At 41.5% G+C, this 19,715-nt stretch overlaps 2 protein-coding genes across 2 annotated transcripts in view; one reads left to right on the top strand and one right to left on the bottom strand.

Moving 5' to 3' along the window:
* The first annotated feature begins 31 nt into the window (after positions 1–31).
* POLR2B (RNA polymerase II subunit B) lies at positions 32–16,617 on the top strand. Its single transcript, XM_021549305.2, has 25 exons — positions 32–111; positions 292–364; positions 1,189–1,339; positions 2,801–2,913; positions 3,185–3,404; positions 4,344–4,502; positions 5,512–5,676; positions 6,182–6,378; positions 7,093–7,212; positions 7,563–7,749; positions 8,436–8,579; positions 8,824–8,963; positions 9,090–9,201; positions 9,652–9,806; positions 10,058–10,256; positions 10,381–10,549; positions 11,020–11,116; positions 12,159–12,253; positions 12,512–12,762; positions 12,849–12,938; positions 13,191–13,298; positions 13,776–13,889; positions 13,975–14,135; positions 15,291–15,486; positions 16,371–16,617. Exons 1-25 carry the CDS (start codon positions 93–95, stop codon positions 16,458–16,460), a joined length of 3,525 nt encoding a protein of 1,174 aa, XP_021404980.1. The 5' UTR covers positions 32–92; the 3' UTR covers positions 16,461–16,617.
* Positions 16,563–19,715, bottom strand: part of IGFBP7 (insulin like growth factor binding protein 7) — a 15,190-nt gene continuing 12,037 nt past the window's right edge. Inside the window, exons 3-5 of the mRNA XM_021549306.2 lie at positions 18,618–18,734; positions 18,128–18,254; positions 16,563–16,793 (exon numbers count right to left, since the gene is read on the bottom strand). Of these exons, the coding sequence (XP_021404981.2) occupies positions 16,774–16,793; positions 18,128–18,254; positions 18,618–18,734 (264 nt within the window). The 3' untranslated portion in view covers positions 16,563–16,773. The remainder of the gene's footprint in view (positions 16,794–18,127; positions 18,255–18,617; positions 18,735–19,715) is intronic.

Below are 19,715 nucleotides of genomic sequence, written 5' to 3'. Positions count from 1 at the left end.
GCGACGTGACGTCACGGGTCGCGCAGCCGCCGTCCCGCCGCCGCCGCCACCGGCCCGCGCCCGCCCCTCGCTCCGCCGCTCCCGCCGCCACCATGTACGACGCGGACGAAGGTGAGGGGTTTGTTTCCCTTTTCCTTCTCCTCTTCTTTCCCTCCCGCCCGGCCCTCCCAGGGATGGAGCCGGTGTCCGCGGGAGCCCGGAGATGGGAGATGCGGTGCCTCTCCCCGAGCCAGGCGCGGGGGGGACACGGCGGCGGTCGGAGCCTAACTCACACCTTGTACTTGCCCGCAGATATGCAATATGATGAGGACGATGATGAGATCACGCCCGACCTGTGGCAAGAAGCCTGCTGGATTGTTATTAGGTGACCTGCTAGAACTTGCTGTCCTTACCCCGCCAAAAGCTGTGCTCTCGGTCTGCAGGGACATCCAGCTAGCTCCCGGGAACACGCCTGGGAGCTGCGGTTTGGTTACGCTAAACTGTGTTGCAGCACCTTCAGAGCAGGAGGGCTTTTGGTAGAAACAAAAGGCTGTCGGCTGGGATTGAGAAATTCTGACCCCCAGCACACGCGTTTTTCAGTGAAGAAAGGGGTGGTTTTGGTTCCATATCAAGCACGTGGTTTTGCCCATTAATCTCACTGTTGTTGCTGGCATTAGGAAATCAGTACAGGGGTATTTTCACCATTTTTTCTAGCAAAATGTGAGCATCCAGAACCTGTGTGGCTGGAACACAGGGAATCCAAGTTAAAAGTTGAGTACTATTACTTGGAATTGGGGGCATCCTCCTAGTCTACTGCAGCTAGGAAAATTAGTTGAAGCAAAGTAATTCATAGTGTTACTGAAAACTTGACCTGGAGCCCTTTCAGTGAGGTTTGTCATCACGTTTCTCTTCCAATTTAAGGGAATTTTGAGGCACTCACCGTGCATGCAGTTGTGGCTTAGCTAAGAGGTGGCAGCAAGTCTTGTCACTCCAAAGTGTCTGTGTCTTCAGGCAGGGAGGGAATTATTAAACATTTGTGAGGAGCATCTGTGTTTGAATGCCTTGGGTTAAGTAAATATGGTTGATTCTGTACTATATCTCATGGCTTGTGGAGTTTTGGTTATAAATATGTTTTAAGTTTGTTGGTGTGTGAAGTATATTAATTAAATTAAGATTTCTTATTAACCTGGTTTTTTTTAATTTTTTTAGCTCCTATTTTGATGAAAAGGGTTTAGTCAGGCAACAGTTGGATTCCTTTGATGAGTTTATTCAGATGTCTGTGCAGAGAATTGTTGAAGATGCTCCACCAATTGATTTACAAGCTGAAGCCCAGCATGCCTCAGGAGAAGTGGAAGAGCCAGTAAGTGAAGAACCTTGGCAGAGATTATGTGTTTTTACAATTCAAAGTCATTTGACATCAATTCTGTTCAACTCCTGTCCTGCTGTTTGAGCTGAGAAATGACCAAGTGGCTGCTGTAGCTCATATTGTCAGTTCCTCTGCAAAACTGCATGGACAGAGATTTACTAGAGCAGGTCAGGTAGCCAAGAGCAAGCTGTGTTTTGGTGAGATTTTGGTTTTAAGCAGCTTTACTGTGGCAAGGCTTATAGCTGAAAACTTCTCTTTAGCTTTGACTCAGGTTAGGTCCGGGTTTTCAAAGCGTGCTGTTGTTCATGTTCTTCCCTTGGAACTATGACAATAGAGATTGTCTCTATTCTGCACCCCATGATGAGTGTGCTCCTCTACAATGAGTGTGCACCTTCTGCAGTGGCTCTGGTGCTTTCACCTGTATCCCTGGTGTAGTCTGATCCCTGTTCCATAAGTGCAGATGGTGATGAGCCATTGCCTTGCTGTTAGTCACTACCTTGATGCTTCCCTACAGGGATTTAAATGAACTCTAGGACACCAGAGCGTTGATTTTATTACATGGTTTTCCTGTTCCTTGGCATTTTTTGCCAGCAAACAACTGTCCTGTAGAGAATAAGTGAGATGTCTTTTGGTTTCTTTGCTAGGCAAATGGTTCATAAACATTTAGCTCACTAATTCTTAATATTTTCTCTGTTATTCTGTGTATATTATGGCAGAATTCTGTATTTGTGCAGTTCTGCAGCTGATGTTTGTGCTGTGCTTGGTCTCTGTTCAAATCAAAAGTATGGTTTGTGCTGGGCTTCTTTTTGCCCGAATGCTATTAATTTACTTTCTCAAGTAGTGTCTTATTCTCATTTATGATTTGCAAGTTTTTGGGAATAGGTTTAGAGATGAGAAAAAGAAAACCTGTTTTTTCCTCAGAGTCACTTGCAGGCAATCTCTCACCACATTTGAAGATGCTGGACTAATTTAAGGAAACCGTGTGTATTAGGAAAACTTGATTTTTTTGTTTCTGTCTCCCTCTGCTTCTCAGTCTCAAATTTTGAAGGCAGTTTAGAGCACATGAGAGGGTTTAGCAACCATGCTCAGAGATAAGAATGATGGTATTCTCCTTAAGATAGCTTTCATGAGAACTTGGCAGTTGCTGCAAATCCAGGAAAAGGTGTTTCTTCACATAAGGATTGAGGTTTTTTTTTACCTACAAAACATTTGCAACAAGGGTGTGCCACCTCCTGTTGTAGGAAGCTTTTGTGCATTTTAAGAACCAGATAGTTTTTCAAAAACCTCAAGTCTTAATTTGTTTACTTGTCTTATCAAATCTTCCTAGGAACTGGTGCTACCCAGCTTGCTGTGTTTTCATTTATTGGTAGTGGCTGTTCTTCTGCAGTAACAGTTCTGGTTGCTAATAGGAGAGATGTTTCTTCCATTACAAGTAAATATATTCTTGTTTTCCAGCCCCGATACCTGTTGAAGTTTGAACAAATCTATCTCTCCAAACCTACCCACTGGGAAAGAGATGGAGCACCCTCACCTATGATGCCAAATGAAGCCAGACTGAGAAACCTTACGTAAGAGCCAACTCTATGGTGGATAAACACAAGGAAGAACTGCCTCTGCCTTATTAATTAATAACCTTTTGCAACATAGTAGTGCCTTAAAAATGTAATAATTGCTGCTTTATTTAAACTTCCATGTCTAGTTGTTAAATGCAGATGGTGATTGGTGATTTGGTAATAATGCTTAATACACTTGTGTGTGCTTGAATAACTGCCTTCATTACTCAGGGTTGTAAGAAAGGTAGTAACTGACAGGTGATGCAGTGGTGTTTTTATTCTGTAGGTATTCTGCCCCCTTGTATGTGGATATAACTAAAACAGTTATTAAAGAAGGGGAGGACCAGTTGCAGACCCAGCATCAGAAAACCTTTATAGGAAAAATTCCTATCATGCTGCGTTCCACGTACTGTTTGCTGAATGGTTTAACTGACCGTGATCTTTGTGAGCTGAACGAGTGCCCACTTGATCCTGGTGGCTACTTCATCATTAATGGATCAGAAAAGGTAAGGGATATACCTTACACAGCTATCTTTGCAGACACTAGCAGTTCTGTTACTTGTTCCCATATGTTTTGCCAGGAGCATAAACACTCTTATTCCGGTGTACCAGAGATACTGTGGGAGCTCCTGATCTTACAGAAAGATGAGCTTTTAGTTGTCTCTTAAGGCTTTCTCAAGACACCTTTTCTTCTCTGAGGCACATTTGCCATCTTCAGTTCTTCCCTTCTTCGGTTTTGTGAACTGCTTTTCATTTTGTGAACTGTTTGCCAGTAAGTGCTCTGGATATTTTGATTTCCTTCTTCAGTATTGCAGAGCAGCATGCATTCTGAAATGACGCAGTTCCTCACTCTGAGTGTTCTCCAGCTTGTTCACAGCTATACAGATGCATTTCATTTCAAGAAAAGGTACTTGTCTCTATTGCTGTGGAAGCAGCTTCAGAAAATCATATCTACACCCTGTTAATGCCTCACCAGTGAAACTGACAGGTTTTTTCTCTCATAACCTGGGGAAACACAGCAAAATAATCAGAATTTTTTATTTCTTCTTGGGGGAAAACAAATTCTGGCTTTGATTGTTGAGCTGGCATTTAAATTTGCCTGTGTAGTGCATTGGCCTTGGAAAAACAGATAGTGAAATGCTTTCTTTATCAGTGTGTGAAATGTCTCAGCATAGCCAGCATGTGTGGTAAGTAATAAAAGACAACAGTGTTCCCGGAGTTTATTCCACCTTGACTAGCTTATATTTTGTTTGGGTATTCCATCTTATCTAGCTTATATTTCGTTTAAATCTGTATTTTTAAAATACAGAGTTTGGCCAATTGACTTCATGCTGTGGAGTGCTCTTAAAGTTGAGGCACCTGGAGGAATAGTTGAAACACTGTGAGTGTTACTTTCAATATTCTCTTTTGTCACTTATTTACTGGTGCTCTTGTTTCTCACACAGGTTCTGATTGCTCAGGAGAAAATGGCTACAAACACAGTGTATGTGTTTGCAAAGAAAGATTCAAAATATGCCTATACAGGAGAGTGTAGATCTTGTCTGGAAAATTCTTCTCGACCAACAAGTACTATATGGGTCAGCATGCTGGCCAGAGGTGGACAGGTATGGCTAGGCAGCAAGAACCCCAGAGATTGATTTAGGAGTTTTGTTATTGTCCTGTCTCTTTGTGTCATTTGCTTTTGGGATTTTGAGAAGAAATTTTCTCTGATGCTAAGTTGTAAAGAAGATAAAAGTAAATGAAAATTTGTTATAAATTATACCTGTCTCTATGATAAATAATTTGAGGATTGAAATGAAGACTCAATTTGTGGTAGATTTTAGGGCAAGGCTAAAAGTAATTTTTAAATTACTATACATGAGTTTTTAGAAAATTCAAACAAGTTGTGTCCTGTTTTTTCATGAAGAATAAATAGAAGAGCAGGGACCCTCTACTTGCTGATGGCCAAGCTAGTGTTGAGATGTGTTTTGCAGACCACATATTAATTCATATTTAACATCTAATTGTGCCATCTGTGAGGGAAAGTAAGTGCTACTTCTAATGCAAAAAGTGTCAGTACTCATTTAGTATTGCTTTGATGTTTTGAAATTTTCCAAGAGCAACTTAAATAGAAGCTTTCCAGTATTCTCACTCCTGATGTCTGAGGCACTCCTCATTTCCTCTGCATCCCACAGCATTTCCTTCTGGAGAAGGAAAGCATCTACTTGAATAATCATTTGGACATTGGGTTGGAAAAGCTGAGTTAAGCCTGACAGAAGGAACACTGAAAGTGGATAGGATTGCTCTTGGCACTGGGGGAGAAAAATTATGCATATGGGTGAACAAGTAGTATTTATATTCCTTTGTATCAGCAAAAACCTTTCAAGTTTTCACAGGTTTCTAAAGCTTGAAGTGTTTTTAAAATAAAAAGTCATTGCTGGAGTAAGGTTGCAGAGTAGCTCCTTAGTTGGCCCGCTGAGAAGCCATGTTTTCCTGTGGCGCTTGAATGAATATGCTTGTGTTGTATCATTCAAATCCAGAGAGAAACTTTTACTTAAAGGCAGGATGATTTTAGAGATTCTATTGAAAGGCAGGATGATTTCAGCCTAAGCCCTGCTCTCCCCATCTTTGCAGGGTGCAAAGAAGAGTGCCATCGGGCAGCGCATTGTAGCAACTCTGCCGTATATCAAACAAGAGGTGCCCATCATCATTGTCTTCCGTGCACTCGGCTTTGTGTCTGACAGGGACATTCTAGAGCACATCATATATGATTTTGAAGACCCAGAAATGATGGAAATGGTAATATATATTAAATTATTTTCTGTTCTCATGTTTGGTGGTGTGTCAGTGCAGGTAGTCATCGCTTGAAGCGTTGTTCATTTTCCAGTTGTAATTTATTTATTTATTATTTTTGTGGATTCTGTATTAGAAATGTTGAAAGTTCTCTGCCTGAATCTATTCTAATGAGTACATTAAGGGAATAGAGCACAGTGGAAATTTTTAAGAGTTAATGTGTATTTGGAGTGTTAGGGTCTTCTGCTGTTGTTGACTTTAACTGTAAAATCTTGATTATACCTGAAATAGCATCAGACCTAGAATAAACGTGAATGAGAACTGTTTTCTGAAGTTTAAACTATTTTTTATGTTTTTCTTACATGCTTCATTGCTGTTTTCTAGTGCCAGAAAGACCTGGATCAATAATTAGCAGATCCTGAAAAGAATCATTAACAAACTACTGTGTAGTTCCCTTCAGCCCCAACAGGCACTGGTTGCTACAGGTTTTTGTTGTATTTTTCTGCCCTAGGTCAAACCATCTCTGGATGAAGCATTTGTCATTCAAGAGCAAAATGTTGCCCTAAACTTCATTGGCTCAAGAGGTGCCAAGCCAGGTGTCACTAAAGAAAAGAGAATCAAGTATGCCAAAGAAGTCTTACAAAAAGAAATGCTTCCACATGTTGGTGTCAGTGACTTCTGTGAAACCAAAAAGGCCTATTTTCTAGGGTATGTCAGAACTCTGTCTTACAGCTACAAATGGATATTTTTTACTCATATATATGATTGGAAGAATGCCTTGAATGGAAGTTTGTTTTAAACTCAGTCTTCTGGATACTCTGTGATAAACCTTGGGGCACTGGTATATTTTTCAGGCTGAGAAAATGCAAATTTTTATAAACTAGGAAAAAAATAAAGGAACAAAATGAGCATCAAACACATTTTGGATCTTAAGTTAATATGATGATAGTGCTAAATGATTTTTTGATATCCAGTTGCATGGATAACATTTAGAAATTAATAACTAGGATTTAGATAAGTACTGATAAGCTGACTGTAATGTAAACCACTCTTTAAAACTAGTAGCGCATTGTCTTGATCACTAACTGACATGCAGATGAACTGTAGCATCAGGAGAGTTGTGATTTTATCCCTGATTGCATGTGCTTAAACAGAGCCTGTATTACAGTACAGGGCAGATATTTAGCAGAAGAGGCATGACCATCAAGTTGTAAATATTTTCTGTAGCCTTAGCCTGAACTTTCTGTAGGTCATCCACCTCTAACAATGTGCTGAAGAGGTTTATTTTAGGGCAGTGGTATCCTAAAGATCTAGAATGGGCAGCCTTTAGGAAAGAGTTCACTGACTTATCTGTGAAAACATGTACTCTTTGTTGTGAATGTCTGCTGTCAGTTTAAAACATAAACTGTCTTATTTTCTTAGGTATATGGTTCACAGACTGTTGCTGGCAGCACTGGGAAGAAGAGAGCTGGATGACAGAGATCATTATGGCAACAAAAGACTGGATCTTGCTGGGCCACTCTTGGCTTTCCTGTTCAGAGGGTAACTATCACACATTTTCTTTCATGGTAGAGGTATTGCCAGCTCTGTGCTTCTAAGTCAGACTAATTCTATTGTGTCAGCCAGTCTTGGGCAACACAGCTTCTGTCTAATTATGACTTTTTCATGGAGTGGTTGAGTTTCCTATAACACTAGGTGACCAGTATTTACTTGTTTTGAAACATATTTTGTGCATGTTTACAAACAGTTGGGTTTACTTTATTCCACTCTGCCTCCTCAGTCTGGTTACAAATTGCTTCTTTTCAGGAGGCCAGTGGCATTTTTTTCAAATAGCCTCAAGTAGGCTGAATTGCCCAGCACTGTTTAATCAGATTTCTCGGTGTCTTCTACAGAATGTTCAAGAATTTGCTGAAGGAAGTGAGAATATATGCACAAAAGTTCATTGACAGAGGGAAAGATTTCAACTTGGAGTTGGCAATTAAAACAAGAATTATTTCAGATGGTTTGAAATATTCATTGGCAACTGGAAACTGGGGTGACCAGAAGAAAGCTCATCAGGCCAGAGCAGGAGTATCTCAGGTACAATAAGAGCTTTGTCAGGTTTACAGTTTTTATGGTACAGCTGTTGTCATGGAAGAGTTTAACATTGCTTAGCAGCCATGCATGTTATATGTTAAACAGATATATTCTTAAAAGGAATTTCCTTAGGTGACACAGATGAAGATCCAAACAGTTGTATCTTCATGAATCTGGTTTAGGTTTTTTTTGGTCATGGTTTGTTTGCTTTGGCTATTGTATTCACTGCTAAACAGTTGGTGTAACTCTTGTACAGATTTTTTTGTTAGATCATACACTTTTGTGTAAATTTCTAGTCTCAGGTAATCATCCAGGAGGATGGATTTCTTCACTTTAGTTACTTCCACTGCTTCATAGGCAGTTAAAAAAACTTGAGTGACACCTTATAATGTAAAAGTTAGGTATTCCGTGGCAAATGATGAGGAGCACTGACAGGGTCTTGCTGTGGTAAAAGCATGCTCTGGGAACTTCTGCCACTGAAACACTTGTTAGGAGCTTGAGACCCTAGGGGTAGTGTGAGATTAGTGGAAGTGAATTAAATAGTGCAGCTAACAAAAATCAAAGCTGTTTTAGTTCTTTTTAAGCACATTGTTTCTAGAGGGCATTGATCCTTTGTGCTAGGGTGTCATGATGCCTGCCAGCAACACACTTAAGAAGCTTGGACTGACTGAACTCCTTCCAATGTGCAGGTGTTGAACCGCCTGACTTTTGCATCCACGCTTTCCCACCTGAGACGCCTGAATTCTCCCATTGGGAGAGATGGAAAACTGGCCAAGCCCCGGCAGCTGCACAACACCCTGTGGGGAATGGTTTGCCCTGCTGAGACCCCTGAGGTAATGAAAGCGGGATTTGTGTACTAACTGCTTTTCCCTCACAGTCATTTTGTAACTTTGGCACTTGTGATGATCCCTTGCACTTTTTTTAATAAAGCTGATGGAAATATTTAGCTTTATAGCTAACTGGGTGGTTGGAAGCATATTTTACATCCAGTTCCTTGAGGGGTTAAGTTTAAATTCTTGAATCTTCTTGGGGGAAAGCCTTGATTTGAAAATGCAGGTTAACTTTTGTTTCTGCTAGGGTCATGCAGTAGGACTTGTGAAGAATTTAGCCCTGATGGCTTACATTTCTGTGGGGTCTCAGCCATCCCCAATTCTGGAATTCTTAGAAGAATGGAGTATGGAAAACCTAGAAGAAATATCTCCAGCAGCAATAGCTGAGTACGTGCAAATAAAACTCTTTCAACAGACTTAAACTTTGTCCTGCACAACACTTCAAGGGTTTGAGGGTTATTTGGTGGGGTGGGATATTTTTAATTATTATTTGTTTGTATTTCCCCTTTCTAGTGCTACCAAGATATTTGTTAATGGCTGCTGGGTAGGAATACACAAAGATCCAGAGCAGTTGATGAATACCCTAAGGAAGCTTCGTCGTCAGATGGACATCATTGTGTCAGAGGTATAAATTTCTGTATCTAAAGTTTGGGTGTCCTTTCAGGCAAGAGAGGCTAATGCCTTGATACCACTTTGCAAGTTTCAAGTAGCATTATTTGCAAGTCTCTTTCTGAACATACTTCCTGTTGGGTTTGTTCTGTGTTTTTTTGGGGAGGTTTTTGTGTTCAGTGCATTTGATTTGTTTGGTTCTTTTTTAATACACTTGATTATGTATGGTTTGTTGCTTGGTTCTGGGGTTGGTTTTTTTAGGGGGGTTGTTTGCTTTTAAAGATGTTCCAGTTGAAAATAATCTTCTGAAATGCTCCTGTTTGTAGGAGTGTTACTCTTTGTTCTGTGTTTCTGATAGTGCCTGGAAAGTCTTTGCTTTAGGAAATTTGGTTATCTTCTTTTGTGTTCTGTAATTCTGATTCCAAGCTGAGACTTTGTACTCAAGAGGTGCTGCTGTCTTGCCCAGGTCTCGATGATCAGAGATATTCGTGAGCGAGAAATCCGCATCTACACTGATGCAGGCAGAATTTGCCGTCCCCTTTTAATTGTGGAGAAACAGAAGTTGCTGCTGAAGAAAAGGCACATTGATCAACTGAAGGAACGAGAGTATAACAATTACAGGTGAGATACATTCCTGAAATTCAACTGAAGGTGTCATTTTCCATCCTGGAAGGTGCGTGTTTTCTCAGATTGGAGAAAGGAATGTTTACAGCTTTGTGCAGCACAAAGATGCTTTCTCTGCCTGATAGTCAAATCAGTTTTTTTTTAATCACACTGAGGCAGTGGTAGTAATAATAAGCCAGAGAAGTCCTTGTTCTTGTCATTGCTGAAGAGACCAATTTTAAGTGTTAATTGAGTTATTGGTTGTTCAGTTGGCAGGATCTCGTGGCCAGTGGTGTAGTAGAGTACATTGACACCCTGGAAGAAGAGACTGTGATGCTGGCAATGACTCCAGATGACTTGCAAGAGAAAGGTGTAGCATATTGTTCAACATACACACACTGTGAGATTCACCCATCCATGATCCTGGGAGTGTGTGCATCTATTATCCCTTTCCCTGATCACAACCAGGTCAGTGCACTTCTGCTGACATCCTGCTTTTAAAGCTGATAGAAAACCCACAGGTGTGTGGGTGTGGGTGTGTGTGTTAGGAGCTTTATGTACATAATTATTGGTCTTCCCTTTGTCTGTCCAGTCTCCCAGGAACACGTACCAGTCTGCTATGGGTAAACAGGCTATGGGAGTGTACATCACCAACTTCCATGTCCGTATGGATACGCTGGCACATGTGCTGTATTATCCCCAGAAGCCCCTGGTAACAACACGTTCCATGGAGTACTTGAGGTTCAGAGAGTTGCCAGCAGGTGCGTTGTCAGTTCATGTTCATGGAACAAAACCACTGCTCTTCTCTTTTGTTTCAAACATGTCACAAATGGAGTGTGTTGAGTACCTGAACACTTAGCAAATGTGTGGAATTTAAGAAATAAGTATAGGTTACGTGTTAGATTGTAGCTGGACACCTAGACTGCAAAAATTTGTTGGTAGTGTTGCAACTGAAACTACCCCAAAAAACCCCTGCTAACATCTCACTAAAAAATTGCATTTTCTGTATTGATGTTTGATAGGTTTTTCACAAGGGGTCTCTCTTGACTCTCTTTTCTACACAGAGTTGCATTTGCTGATACTGCATGTTTTTGTGTGTGGGATGTAGAGATTTTATCTGAGGAAGGGCAGAACAGCTTCACTGTAAGAGAGTACAGCCTATTTTGAGTTAAAATAGGGTCTGTCTGGGCATGTGTGCATTCTGTCAAAATATTTTCTCTGCATATTGTAGGTATCAACTCGATTGTAGCCATTGCATCATACACAGGCTATAACCAGGAAGACTCTGTCATTATGAACCGTTCTGCTGTTGACAGAGGCTTTTTCAGGTAAGACTCTGTAAAGTTTTTAACTGCTTGGAATTTAAAAAAAAACCTATATTGAGTTGTCCAGAGGATCAAGAAAAATTCATTTTATGCTGGAAGATGCTGTTCTCCAAATCTTTCCAACTTGAGAAGCATTTTAATTTATTTTTTTAATGGGGATGGAGGGAGCAACACAAAACAGTGAATGTGTATCTTAGCAAAACACCATGAAACCTCAGTGCCCACTTTGTCTTCTTAATCTTCCATTTTGATCTTTATTCTGTTTAGGGTCCTTTGTATGACAGTTTAATGAAAAAAACATTTGGACTCTTCCCTGGTGTATTTTCATATAAATCTTGCCAGTTACCAGAACGATGTTGCAGCATTTTAGCATAGTCTTGTCTTTAGTGAGACAGTTGCTACCAGATAGGATTGGAATGTTCCTCTCCTTAGAAGGAACTGCTGTTGGCACAGCTGGTGGCTGATGTGACTTCATATATTATAGTATCTGAAACCACTTTGGTGTGCTGGCAACTGAAGCAGCAAACAAAAAACCTTAAAGCACCAGAAAGAACTTTATATAAACTGGAATCTTTTCACTGCATCTCATTTGTATTGAGTGTGGCACTCCAAGCTAGCAGTGGAAGCCTAAAAAAGTTTGCAAAATTGCATGCATAAGGAGGAAAGTAATATGAGAAATGATGTGCTAAAGATATGAATTATCATTAGGAGTAATAACTGCATCTGTGGTGTCAAGCAGATACAAAAGTCTTTGCAGTTCATCAAAAATTAGCTTGTTATCTTAGGTGATTTGGCAAAAGTGATAGCCACTGCAAAGTGACCATTAATATGCCCTCTGAAACTTTTCTGTGTGGTGGGTTGTTTTTTTGTTTTCCCCTCCTCAGTGAATGTCAGATTAACAGGAAATCAGAGGAAAGGTTATGCGGTATGTGCTCACTATTTGGATTTGGTTTTCATTAGTAACAGTAGCCATAATATGTGAAAATGAGATATGGGGGGAAATGATGCTGGCTTCACTGGAGAAGACTTCATTACTTCGTTTCAGGTCTGTGTTCTATCGCTCATACAAAGAGCAGGAGTCTAAGAAAGGGTACGACCAAGAGGAAGTTTTTGAAAAGCCTACACGTGAAACTTGCCAAGGTAGGATAAAGGAGTGGTTTTAAAATTAAGGTTTTGTGGGCAAGGTAGCATTGAACTGATTCAGTCTTCATTCTGGGATATATTAATACAGACATTTCTGTATTTCATAGAAATTACTGTATCAGTTGAGATATTTACATTAGATGTTTTAGCAGTTGTCTGAAGCTGCAAGCAGATTTGTTGAATTACTACAGAACATCAAGAGTCAGTATGTTGAAAAATTTGTGAGTCTACTTTTTTGGTTCCTTCTTCCCCGAGGTATGAGACACGCAATCTATGACAAACTTGATGATGATGGTTTGATAGCCCCTGGGGTACGTGTGTCTGGGGATGATGTCATCATTGGCAAAACAGTCACACTGCCAGAAAATGAAGATGAGCTGGAAAGCACCAACAGACGCTTCACCAAGAGAGACTGCAGTACCTTCCTGCGGACCAGTGAGACTGGGATTGTGGATCAGGTCATGGTAACCCTGAACCAGGAAGGGTACAAATTCTGCAAGATTAGGGTGAGCACTGACATTTATTCTTTCTGCTTTAATGATCTTTGGTCTGTATTTAAGTTACCAATTGCATGTTTTCCTGTGGCTTGCAGGTACGTTCTGTAAGAATTCCACAAATTGGAGATAAATTCGCTAGCAGACATGGTCAGAAAGGAACCTGTGGGATCCAGTACAGGCAAGAGGTAGTAATTCACTTTTTCTTCCTCTTGGAGATTTTACCTGTGATGATCTTAGCATTGGAACTCTCTTAAGTGAATTGTCAGGTGCAATATTGACTTAAATGTAGCTAAAATATTTTTAGAAGGAGACACAGCTGCTTTTTACATATTTCAATGCATTTTAAATTTTTTAAAAGACATAATTTGGATCCAGGCACATACTTTTTCTAAACATGATGTTCTGGGAGGAATTGATTTTGTGTTTCACTGCTCTAGGATATGCCCTTCACATGTGAAGGCATCACACCTGATATCATTATCAACCCCCATGCCATCCCTTCCCGTATGACCATTGGTCACTTGATTGAGTGTCTTCAGGGCAAGGTAAGAACAATCTTCTACACTGCATCTCTCAGCAATATAAATTAAAATTTGGTGGGGATTGTTGTTTGCTTTAAGCATTTTTTTCCTCTGAAAATAAACACTATCTAGTAGGTGTTAATGATCTTAAAAATGATTGTTCTCCAGTTATTTGATAACAAAAGGAGGTTTCTTAGGGAAGATGTACAGTCCTGTAAATTTTATCCAGGAGGTTAGGTCCTACCTACATACCTACAGTATGCTCTCTCAGCTGTTGCTTTTGTTCCAGACATTTTCCCCTGACCTAGAATAAGGAGAGGCAAAATTGTTTATAGTGTGTATTTTTTGAAATATGTGGCAGATAAAGACAGCAAGATAGAATACTACCATTAGCATGGAATCTGAAATTCCATTATTAAGTGTTACAACTGTGAAACAGCTAAATATGTCTAACCAATTCTTCAGAAACCCAACAAGCTTTTCCAAATCTCTTCTCTGTAGGTGTCTGCAAACAAAGGAGAAATTGGTGATGCTACACCTTTTAATGATGCTGTCAATGTGCAAAAGATTTCCAACCTTTTATCAGATTATGGCTATCATCTAAGAGGAAATGAGGTATAAACAAAGTATCGATCCACTGTAATTTTTTTAATATACCTGTGATGGGAAGTAAGGCTGATGATTGCATTGACTTCTTCAGGTCCTCTACAATGGCTTCACTGGTCGAAAAATCACATCCCAGATCTTCATTGGCCCTACCTATTACCAGCGCTTGAAGCACATGGTGGATGACAAAATCCATTCTCGTGCACGAGGGCCAATCCAGATCCTTAACAGACAGCCCATGGAAGGCAGATCTCGGTAAGTATCCCTGCTAGTTTCTTTATGGTCTTTTGTTTTTCTGTCCAGTTTTTAGCCCTGAACAAGTAATTGCTCCAGCATTGCAGCTTAATTAGCTCTCCCCAAATAGCCCCATTTTTTCATGGGATTGGTTTAAGATCTTGTATGGAGTTCAGGTGCCAAGTTTTTGGTAGCAGGAGGTACTGCTGGAGTGTCCTCTCTGAGAAAGGACCAGGGCTTGCCCCATGCTGGACACAGCCACTTTCAGCTGGCCCTGGCAGCCCCAGTGCTGACCAGAGCTGAGCCCAGCAGTGGTGCTGGTAGCACCTCTGTGACAATATATTTAAGAAAGGTTAAAAAATGCTGTGCAGCAACTGTGAGAGAGGGGTGAGGAAATGCAACAGGAACTGCCCTGCAGCTGTGGAAAGCCCACGCTGGAGCAGGCTCCTGGTAGGAGGTATGCTCTGTGGGGGACCCCTGCTGCTGCAGTCTGTTCCTGAAGGATTCTATCCCATGGGAAGGGGCCATATGCTGGAGCAGGAAAAATTTGTGAGGAGAAGGGAGCAGCCAAGAGCAGCTGTGATGCACTGCCTCCAATCCCCATTCTCCCAGTCCACACAGGGAGGGGAGGAAGGAGTTAGTAATGAAGAAGTGAAGTAAACCTGAGAAGAAGGTTGGGGAGGTGACCTTTTTAGTTTTGTCTTTGTTTCTCATCATCCTACTCCATTTTTAATGGGTGATAATCTTATTTTTCCCATGCTGAGTCTGTTTTGTCTGTCATAGTAATTGATAAGCAATCTCCCTGGTTTTACCTCCACTCATGAGCTTTTCCATCTTACTTTCTCCCCATGTCCTGCTGACATAGTGGGGACCAGAGAGCTGTTTGGTGGACATCTGGTAGACAGCCACAGTTAAACCCATCACAGATAAGCAGAGGATGACTTAATCATACACTTCATTTTGCTGTATGGTTGTGCTGTGGCTGTCAGACACCAGCTGTAGAAATGCTTATCAGTAGTTATTAATTACTGTTTTCACAGTTTTATTCTGTGGTGTTAGAGGAAAATTAATGCACTGCTCTCCTTCTGCCTTGCAATACAGATACTAGTTCCACCAACAAGTACTGGTTATTTTCCAGTGAACTCAAAAGTTGAGAGGTTTTTTTCTTCCTTTTAGTGATGGTGGCCTTCGCTTTGGAGAAATGGAACGAGATTGCCAGATTGCTCATGGAGCAGCCCAGTTCTTGAGAGAAAGACTGTTTGAAGCTTCAGACCCATACCAGGTCCATGTGTGTAACCTCTGTGGAATCATGGCAATTGCAAACACGAGGACTCACACCTATGAATGCCGTGGATGCCGTAATAAAACTCAGGTGCCTGTGCTTTTCATAAGCCATTGTTTCTCCTTGTGGGCAGGAGGAAATGCCACTTGAGTGAAGCAGGAGGATAGGGAAGTAAATATTTAAAGAAGTGCCAGAACAATTGTTATTTTAGTTTCATAACTGTTTTAAGTGTTTATAGTGTTGTAGTCAATTTGGATGCATCCTTATTAATTTTAGTGTTGGCTTGTCACTTAGCAGGAAATGCTGCTGAAGTGTTGTACACTGCAGAGTTTTCAGAGACTTTAAATGCTCTGAACTTATTTTTAGAAGTAAAACTCAGAATCACAGGAATTTAGAGGCAGCGCCCTTGTGACTGTCCCATGAAGATATTTATGCTTGCAGAGCTGGGTTCCCACAGGAGGTCTTTTGTGCTGCACTTTGGTGGGTTTTTTTTAATTTAATAAAAGCTCTGCAGTGCATGCTTGGTTAGAGAAGTATGTCAAGGGACAGCAGTAACAGACAAAAATAGTAGCCTTGAAAAGGCTTGGTTTTGTGCCAAGGACTGATTACTGAAACTCTGAACAATGGAACTGGGGTTACAGAGCGATGTGTGCTGGAAACCTTACCTGCATTTATGCACCTCAGGCACACTGCTATGCACATGTTCTGTTAAATGGTTCTTGTTTACGATCAGATCCCTTGGCTGCATTTTTACATTAAAAATGCGTTCTGGAGAGCTGCTGTGTAGCCCCTACAGACAGTCTAAGCTTCCTTCTTGCTTTGGTAGTGTCTGAGAGCAATTCTCATTAAACGCTTTCATGCATAACTTCAAATTTGCTTTTAAGCCAAAACTCAACTAAGTTAATTGTATAGAGGAATGTGGAAGTTGATCCTTTATGAGTGTTAATCACAAGACTTTTGCAATTCCTTTCCAGATATCTTTGGTTCGAATGCCCTACGCCTGCAAACTCCTCTTCCAGGAACTGATGTCTATGAGTATTGCACCTCGTATGATGAGTGTTTAGCCTTAAAAGGGCTTTTTTGTTTTAATTATGAGACTCAAGTGCTCAGGTTTTGTGCCATTTTGTACACGTTACATTCAAAATTAGTTTTACTCATCTGCTGTGTGCTGTTCAAAAGTACGTTTATTTCCTGTAAATAGAATTAAAATTTGTAATCAAGCTTGTGAATCTATTTGTATCTGTGAAAGAAATGTGCAAGCAAATTGGGACTCAGAGAAAAAGGTGTTAAGAGGGACTGATTAGTCAGCTAGAAAAAGCCAGAGCTTGCAGCTTTCCAAAATACTGATTTAAAACTGCGTAAGTGAAAGTCCTCACATCACAGCTCTGCACCATCATCTGTGGAAAAACAAAAATGTGTTACACTCTGTCCTGTTCCAAAGGGGAATATTGCAGCTTTGGCAAAGCTTTGGATCTCTTGGCTGAGGATGAGACCTGACCCCTCCTTCCTTTCTGCCTTCTTTCCTTCCCTCCCTGCTGCAGGGGGGTGATAATAGACGTTTTTCTGTGCTGAGATCACCTGGACATGGCACACAGACTCCCACAGTGGTGCTATAATGTCTGGCAGTTTGTTCCATTAACTTTATCAATTTCCTTTAAAGTGACAGTCTACATTTATCTACCACGTAGCTCCAGATGCCTCAGAGCTTTCCAGCAGCTGAAAAGAACCAGCTGTAGCATGTGCTGGGTGTGTGCAGGAAACAAACTGTTCTAGGGTATAAGCTTGCTGTTCATGGCACAACTCAGTAAAATTCAATTTCATTCCCATCTGTAAATAAAATGTTTGAAAAGGGATTAGAGACTACCTTAAAACATTAGCAAAGTTCCTGTGCATGATATTTGGATCCATTGTAAGCTCTCATTTCAGTGCCAGGTGCTGCTAATGTTCTTCCAAGGGAAGTATTTTAGCTCTTCACAGACAAAAGGACACAAAAAGTCAAAACTATATAGTTTGGATAAAACTAGCAGGGATTAAAATTAAGGATTAGGTCCAATAGGGGATTTGGGCAGCACAGTATTCTCTAGCCAGGTTCTTTATTCCCTGTCCCTCTGCCTCTAGATGAGTTAGTTACTGTTTTGGCTCTCCAGATTTATTCTGAAGCATATCATGTGGCTGTGGTACTGAGCCATCCTCTTCAGCTAGGATGAGGGTGGCTGGTTTGCCACTAGCTTTGCACACAGCCTAACAAAGAGGACGTGCTGTGGCAAATCTCCTGAGCTTTCACATCCCAGCATGCAGAGAACACGGCAGGAACTGGAACGTCTGCTGTGCCAATACTGCTCTCAGGAGAGAGGAGCAGGGTTGAAAGCATCAAACAACACTGAAAGGATGATACAAATGTAGGGCTGGAAATGCATTGGAAGTTGCTCCATAAAAAAAAAAACAGAAGGTGTTTCCAGTTAATTCAGCATTTCCAGTACTTTACAGTATGTGGGAGGTTATTTAACAATCCCTTGAGAACTCTAGTGGCTAAGATTTGTTGGAATGTTCTGTCAAATGCAAAACATGGCATGTTAAACTGGTATTTCTAGTGCAGGGGCAAGGGTTTGTTGAGTTGGTTTTGTTGGTTCTTGTTTTTATTTAAGCGTTAAACAGAGGTAGTCCTTTTACATCAAATAACAATAAACTATTAGGGGAGAGAGCTGCTGAGTGTTCAGCCACATTTACCAACCTTTGGTCAGGGCTATTTCATGCAGAGTTTCCACAACATGGATTTTTGCAGAAGCTGTTGCCTCTCCTTTGGCATTTGATGCATGGCACTCATATTCCCCAGCATCCTCTTTGCTCAGAGGAGATATCTAAGGGAAGAAACACACCCCGCTCCCCCAGTGAGCATCTCGTGCACTGGTAGAGGTGATTCTGTTTTCAGGTATTTTCAAGAACTTCCTTGTGTCAAACCCTATCCTCCCCAATATTCCCCCTCTGATTTTGCAAGTGGTATGCACACTGCAAAATGCTGCATGGCTAGACAGAGGAAGGGTGCATGTACCAGGTAAGACTGGAACCAGCAGCCACCTTTATTCTTCATCTCTTAACTCACATAGGCTATTTTCCTCTAAATGCCCTGTCTGTTGCCATTTGTCTGCTGTTCTTTGTTCATCAGCAGTTTGCAAACAGCACTCTGCTGTCTGTGCAGCTCTGTGCACACACAGAGTACTTACCAGCACCCAGCCAGTCACTTCATGTTTCTCAGGGCCCCCACGGGTCTGGATAGCCAAGTTCTCCCGGTCCCCAGGCAGGAGCTCCATCCTCTGGACACCATACTGTCCTCGAATTATCTAGACAGAGGGGCAGGAATGGGTAAGAACTTAGGGGCTAACTTGTGCTGGAACAGCATGCTGAGCATACCTGCACACAGATCAACATTAGATATACATTAATGTGTTTTGTGCAGCAGCAGTGTATTCCCAGTGTCAAGATTTCCACCTTATGCTCTGTGTAGTGCAGCCACACCACCCCAGCCCTTAGGCTGGGCTCCCCTCCCCTCAGCAGCAAGAGTGGCCCTGTTTTCTGGGATGGATGGTGCTGGGCAGCAGTGTGTGTGCCAACATGCCCTGTCCTGATCTAGCCTCACAAAACTGGTGTGTGTTCCCAAGGGTGTGCTCAGCCGTGCCTGTTTCTGCTGCAGCAAACCAGGCAGTCCCTCCTGGTAGGCACAGCATCCATAGGAAAGCAGCACTGCAGTCTTTCCCAGTATCTGAGCCCAGAGCACAGCACAAGATAAGTGGTGCTCAGCCCTTGTTACCACCAGGTCAAGCAGTCTCTCAGCCATGAGGAAGAGCCATGAAAAGCAGAATAGCACTGACAGTCGGTGTAAACTCAGTATCTATTCATAAACAAGCAGAACGTGTTGCGTGAGTCAACAAGCCCACACTATGCTCACCTGACAGTCTGCTCTTGAACCCCTACGAATAAAGCTTGCTGTCTTATAGCAAATTTTGTGCCTACCTAGTTTTTTTTTTCTTCATAGTAACCTTAAGTAGTAATGTTTCAGCTTAATGTTAAGACCCTTCACAAGTGTGTGCAAACCTGTGGCGCTTGAGGAGGCTGCAAGAGCCGTGCAGTGCCTCTCAGCCCTACGGCCAGGATCCTCTCCATTCAACACTGGCCCCCATCCTAAGCCAGATGTTACCAGTGCTGCCAAAATCAACATGCTGCTGGCTACTGGAGCTAATGTAGCCCATGTGATTCCTGTTCCTGACATGGGCGATGTCTAGCCATCTCAGAGTCACTGCTGCCAGCAGCGTGAAGGTGAAGGC

Source organism: Lonchura striata, chromosome 4 (genome assembly GCF_046129695.1).
Source record: "Lonchura striata isolate bLonStr1 chromosome 4, bLonStr1.mat, whole genome shotgun sequence".
NCBI lineage: Eukaryota > Metazoa > Chordata > Aves > Passeriformes > Estrildidae > Lonchura > Lonchura striata.
The sequence above is the reverse complement of the archived record's forward strand: the minus strand, read 5'-3'. Positions and strand labels throughout refer to the sequence as shown.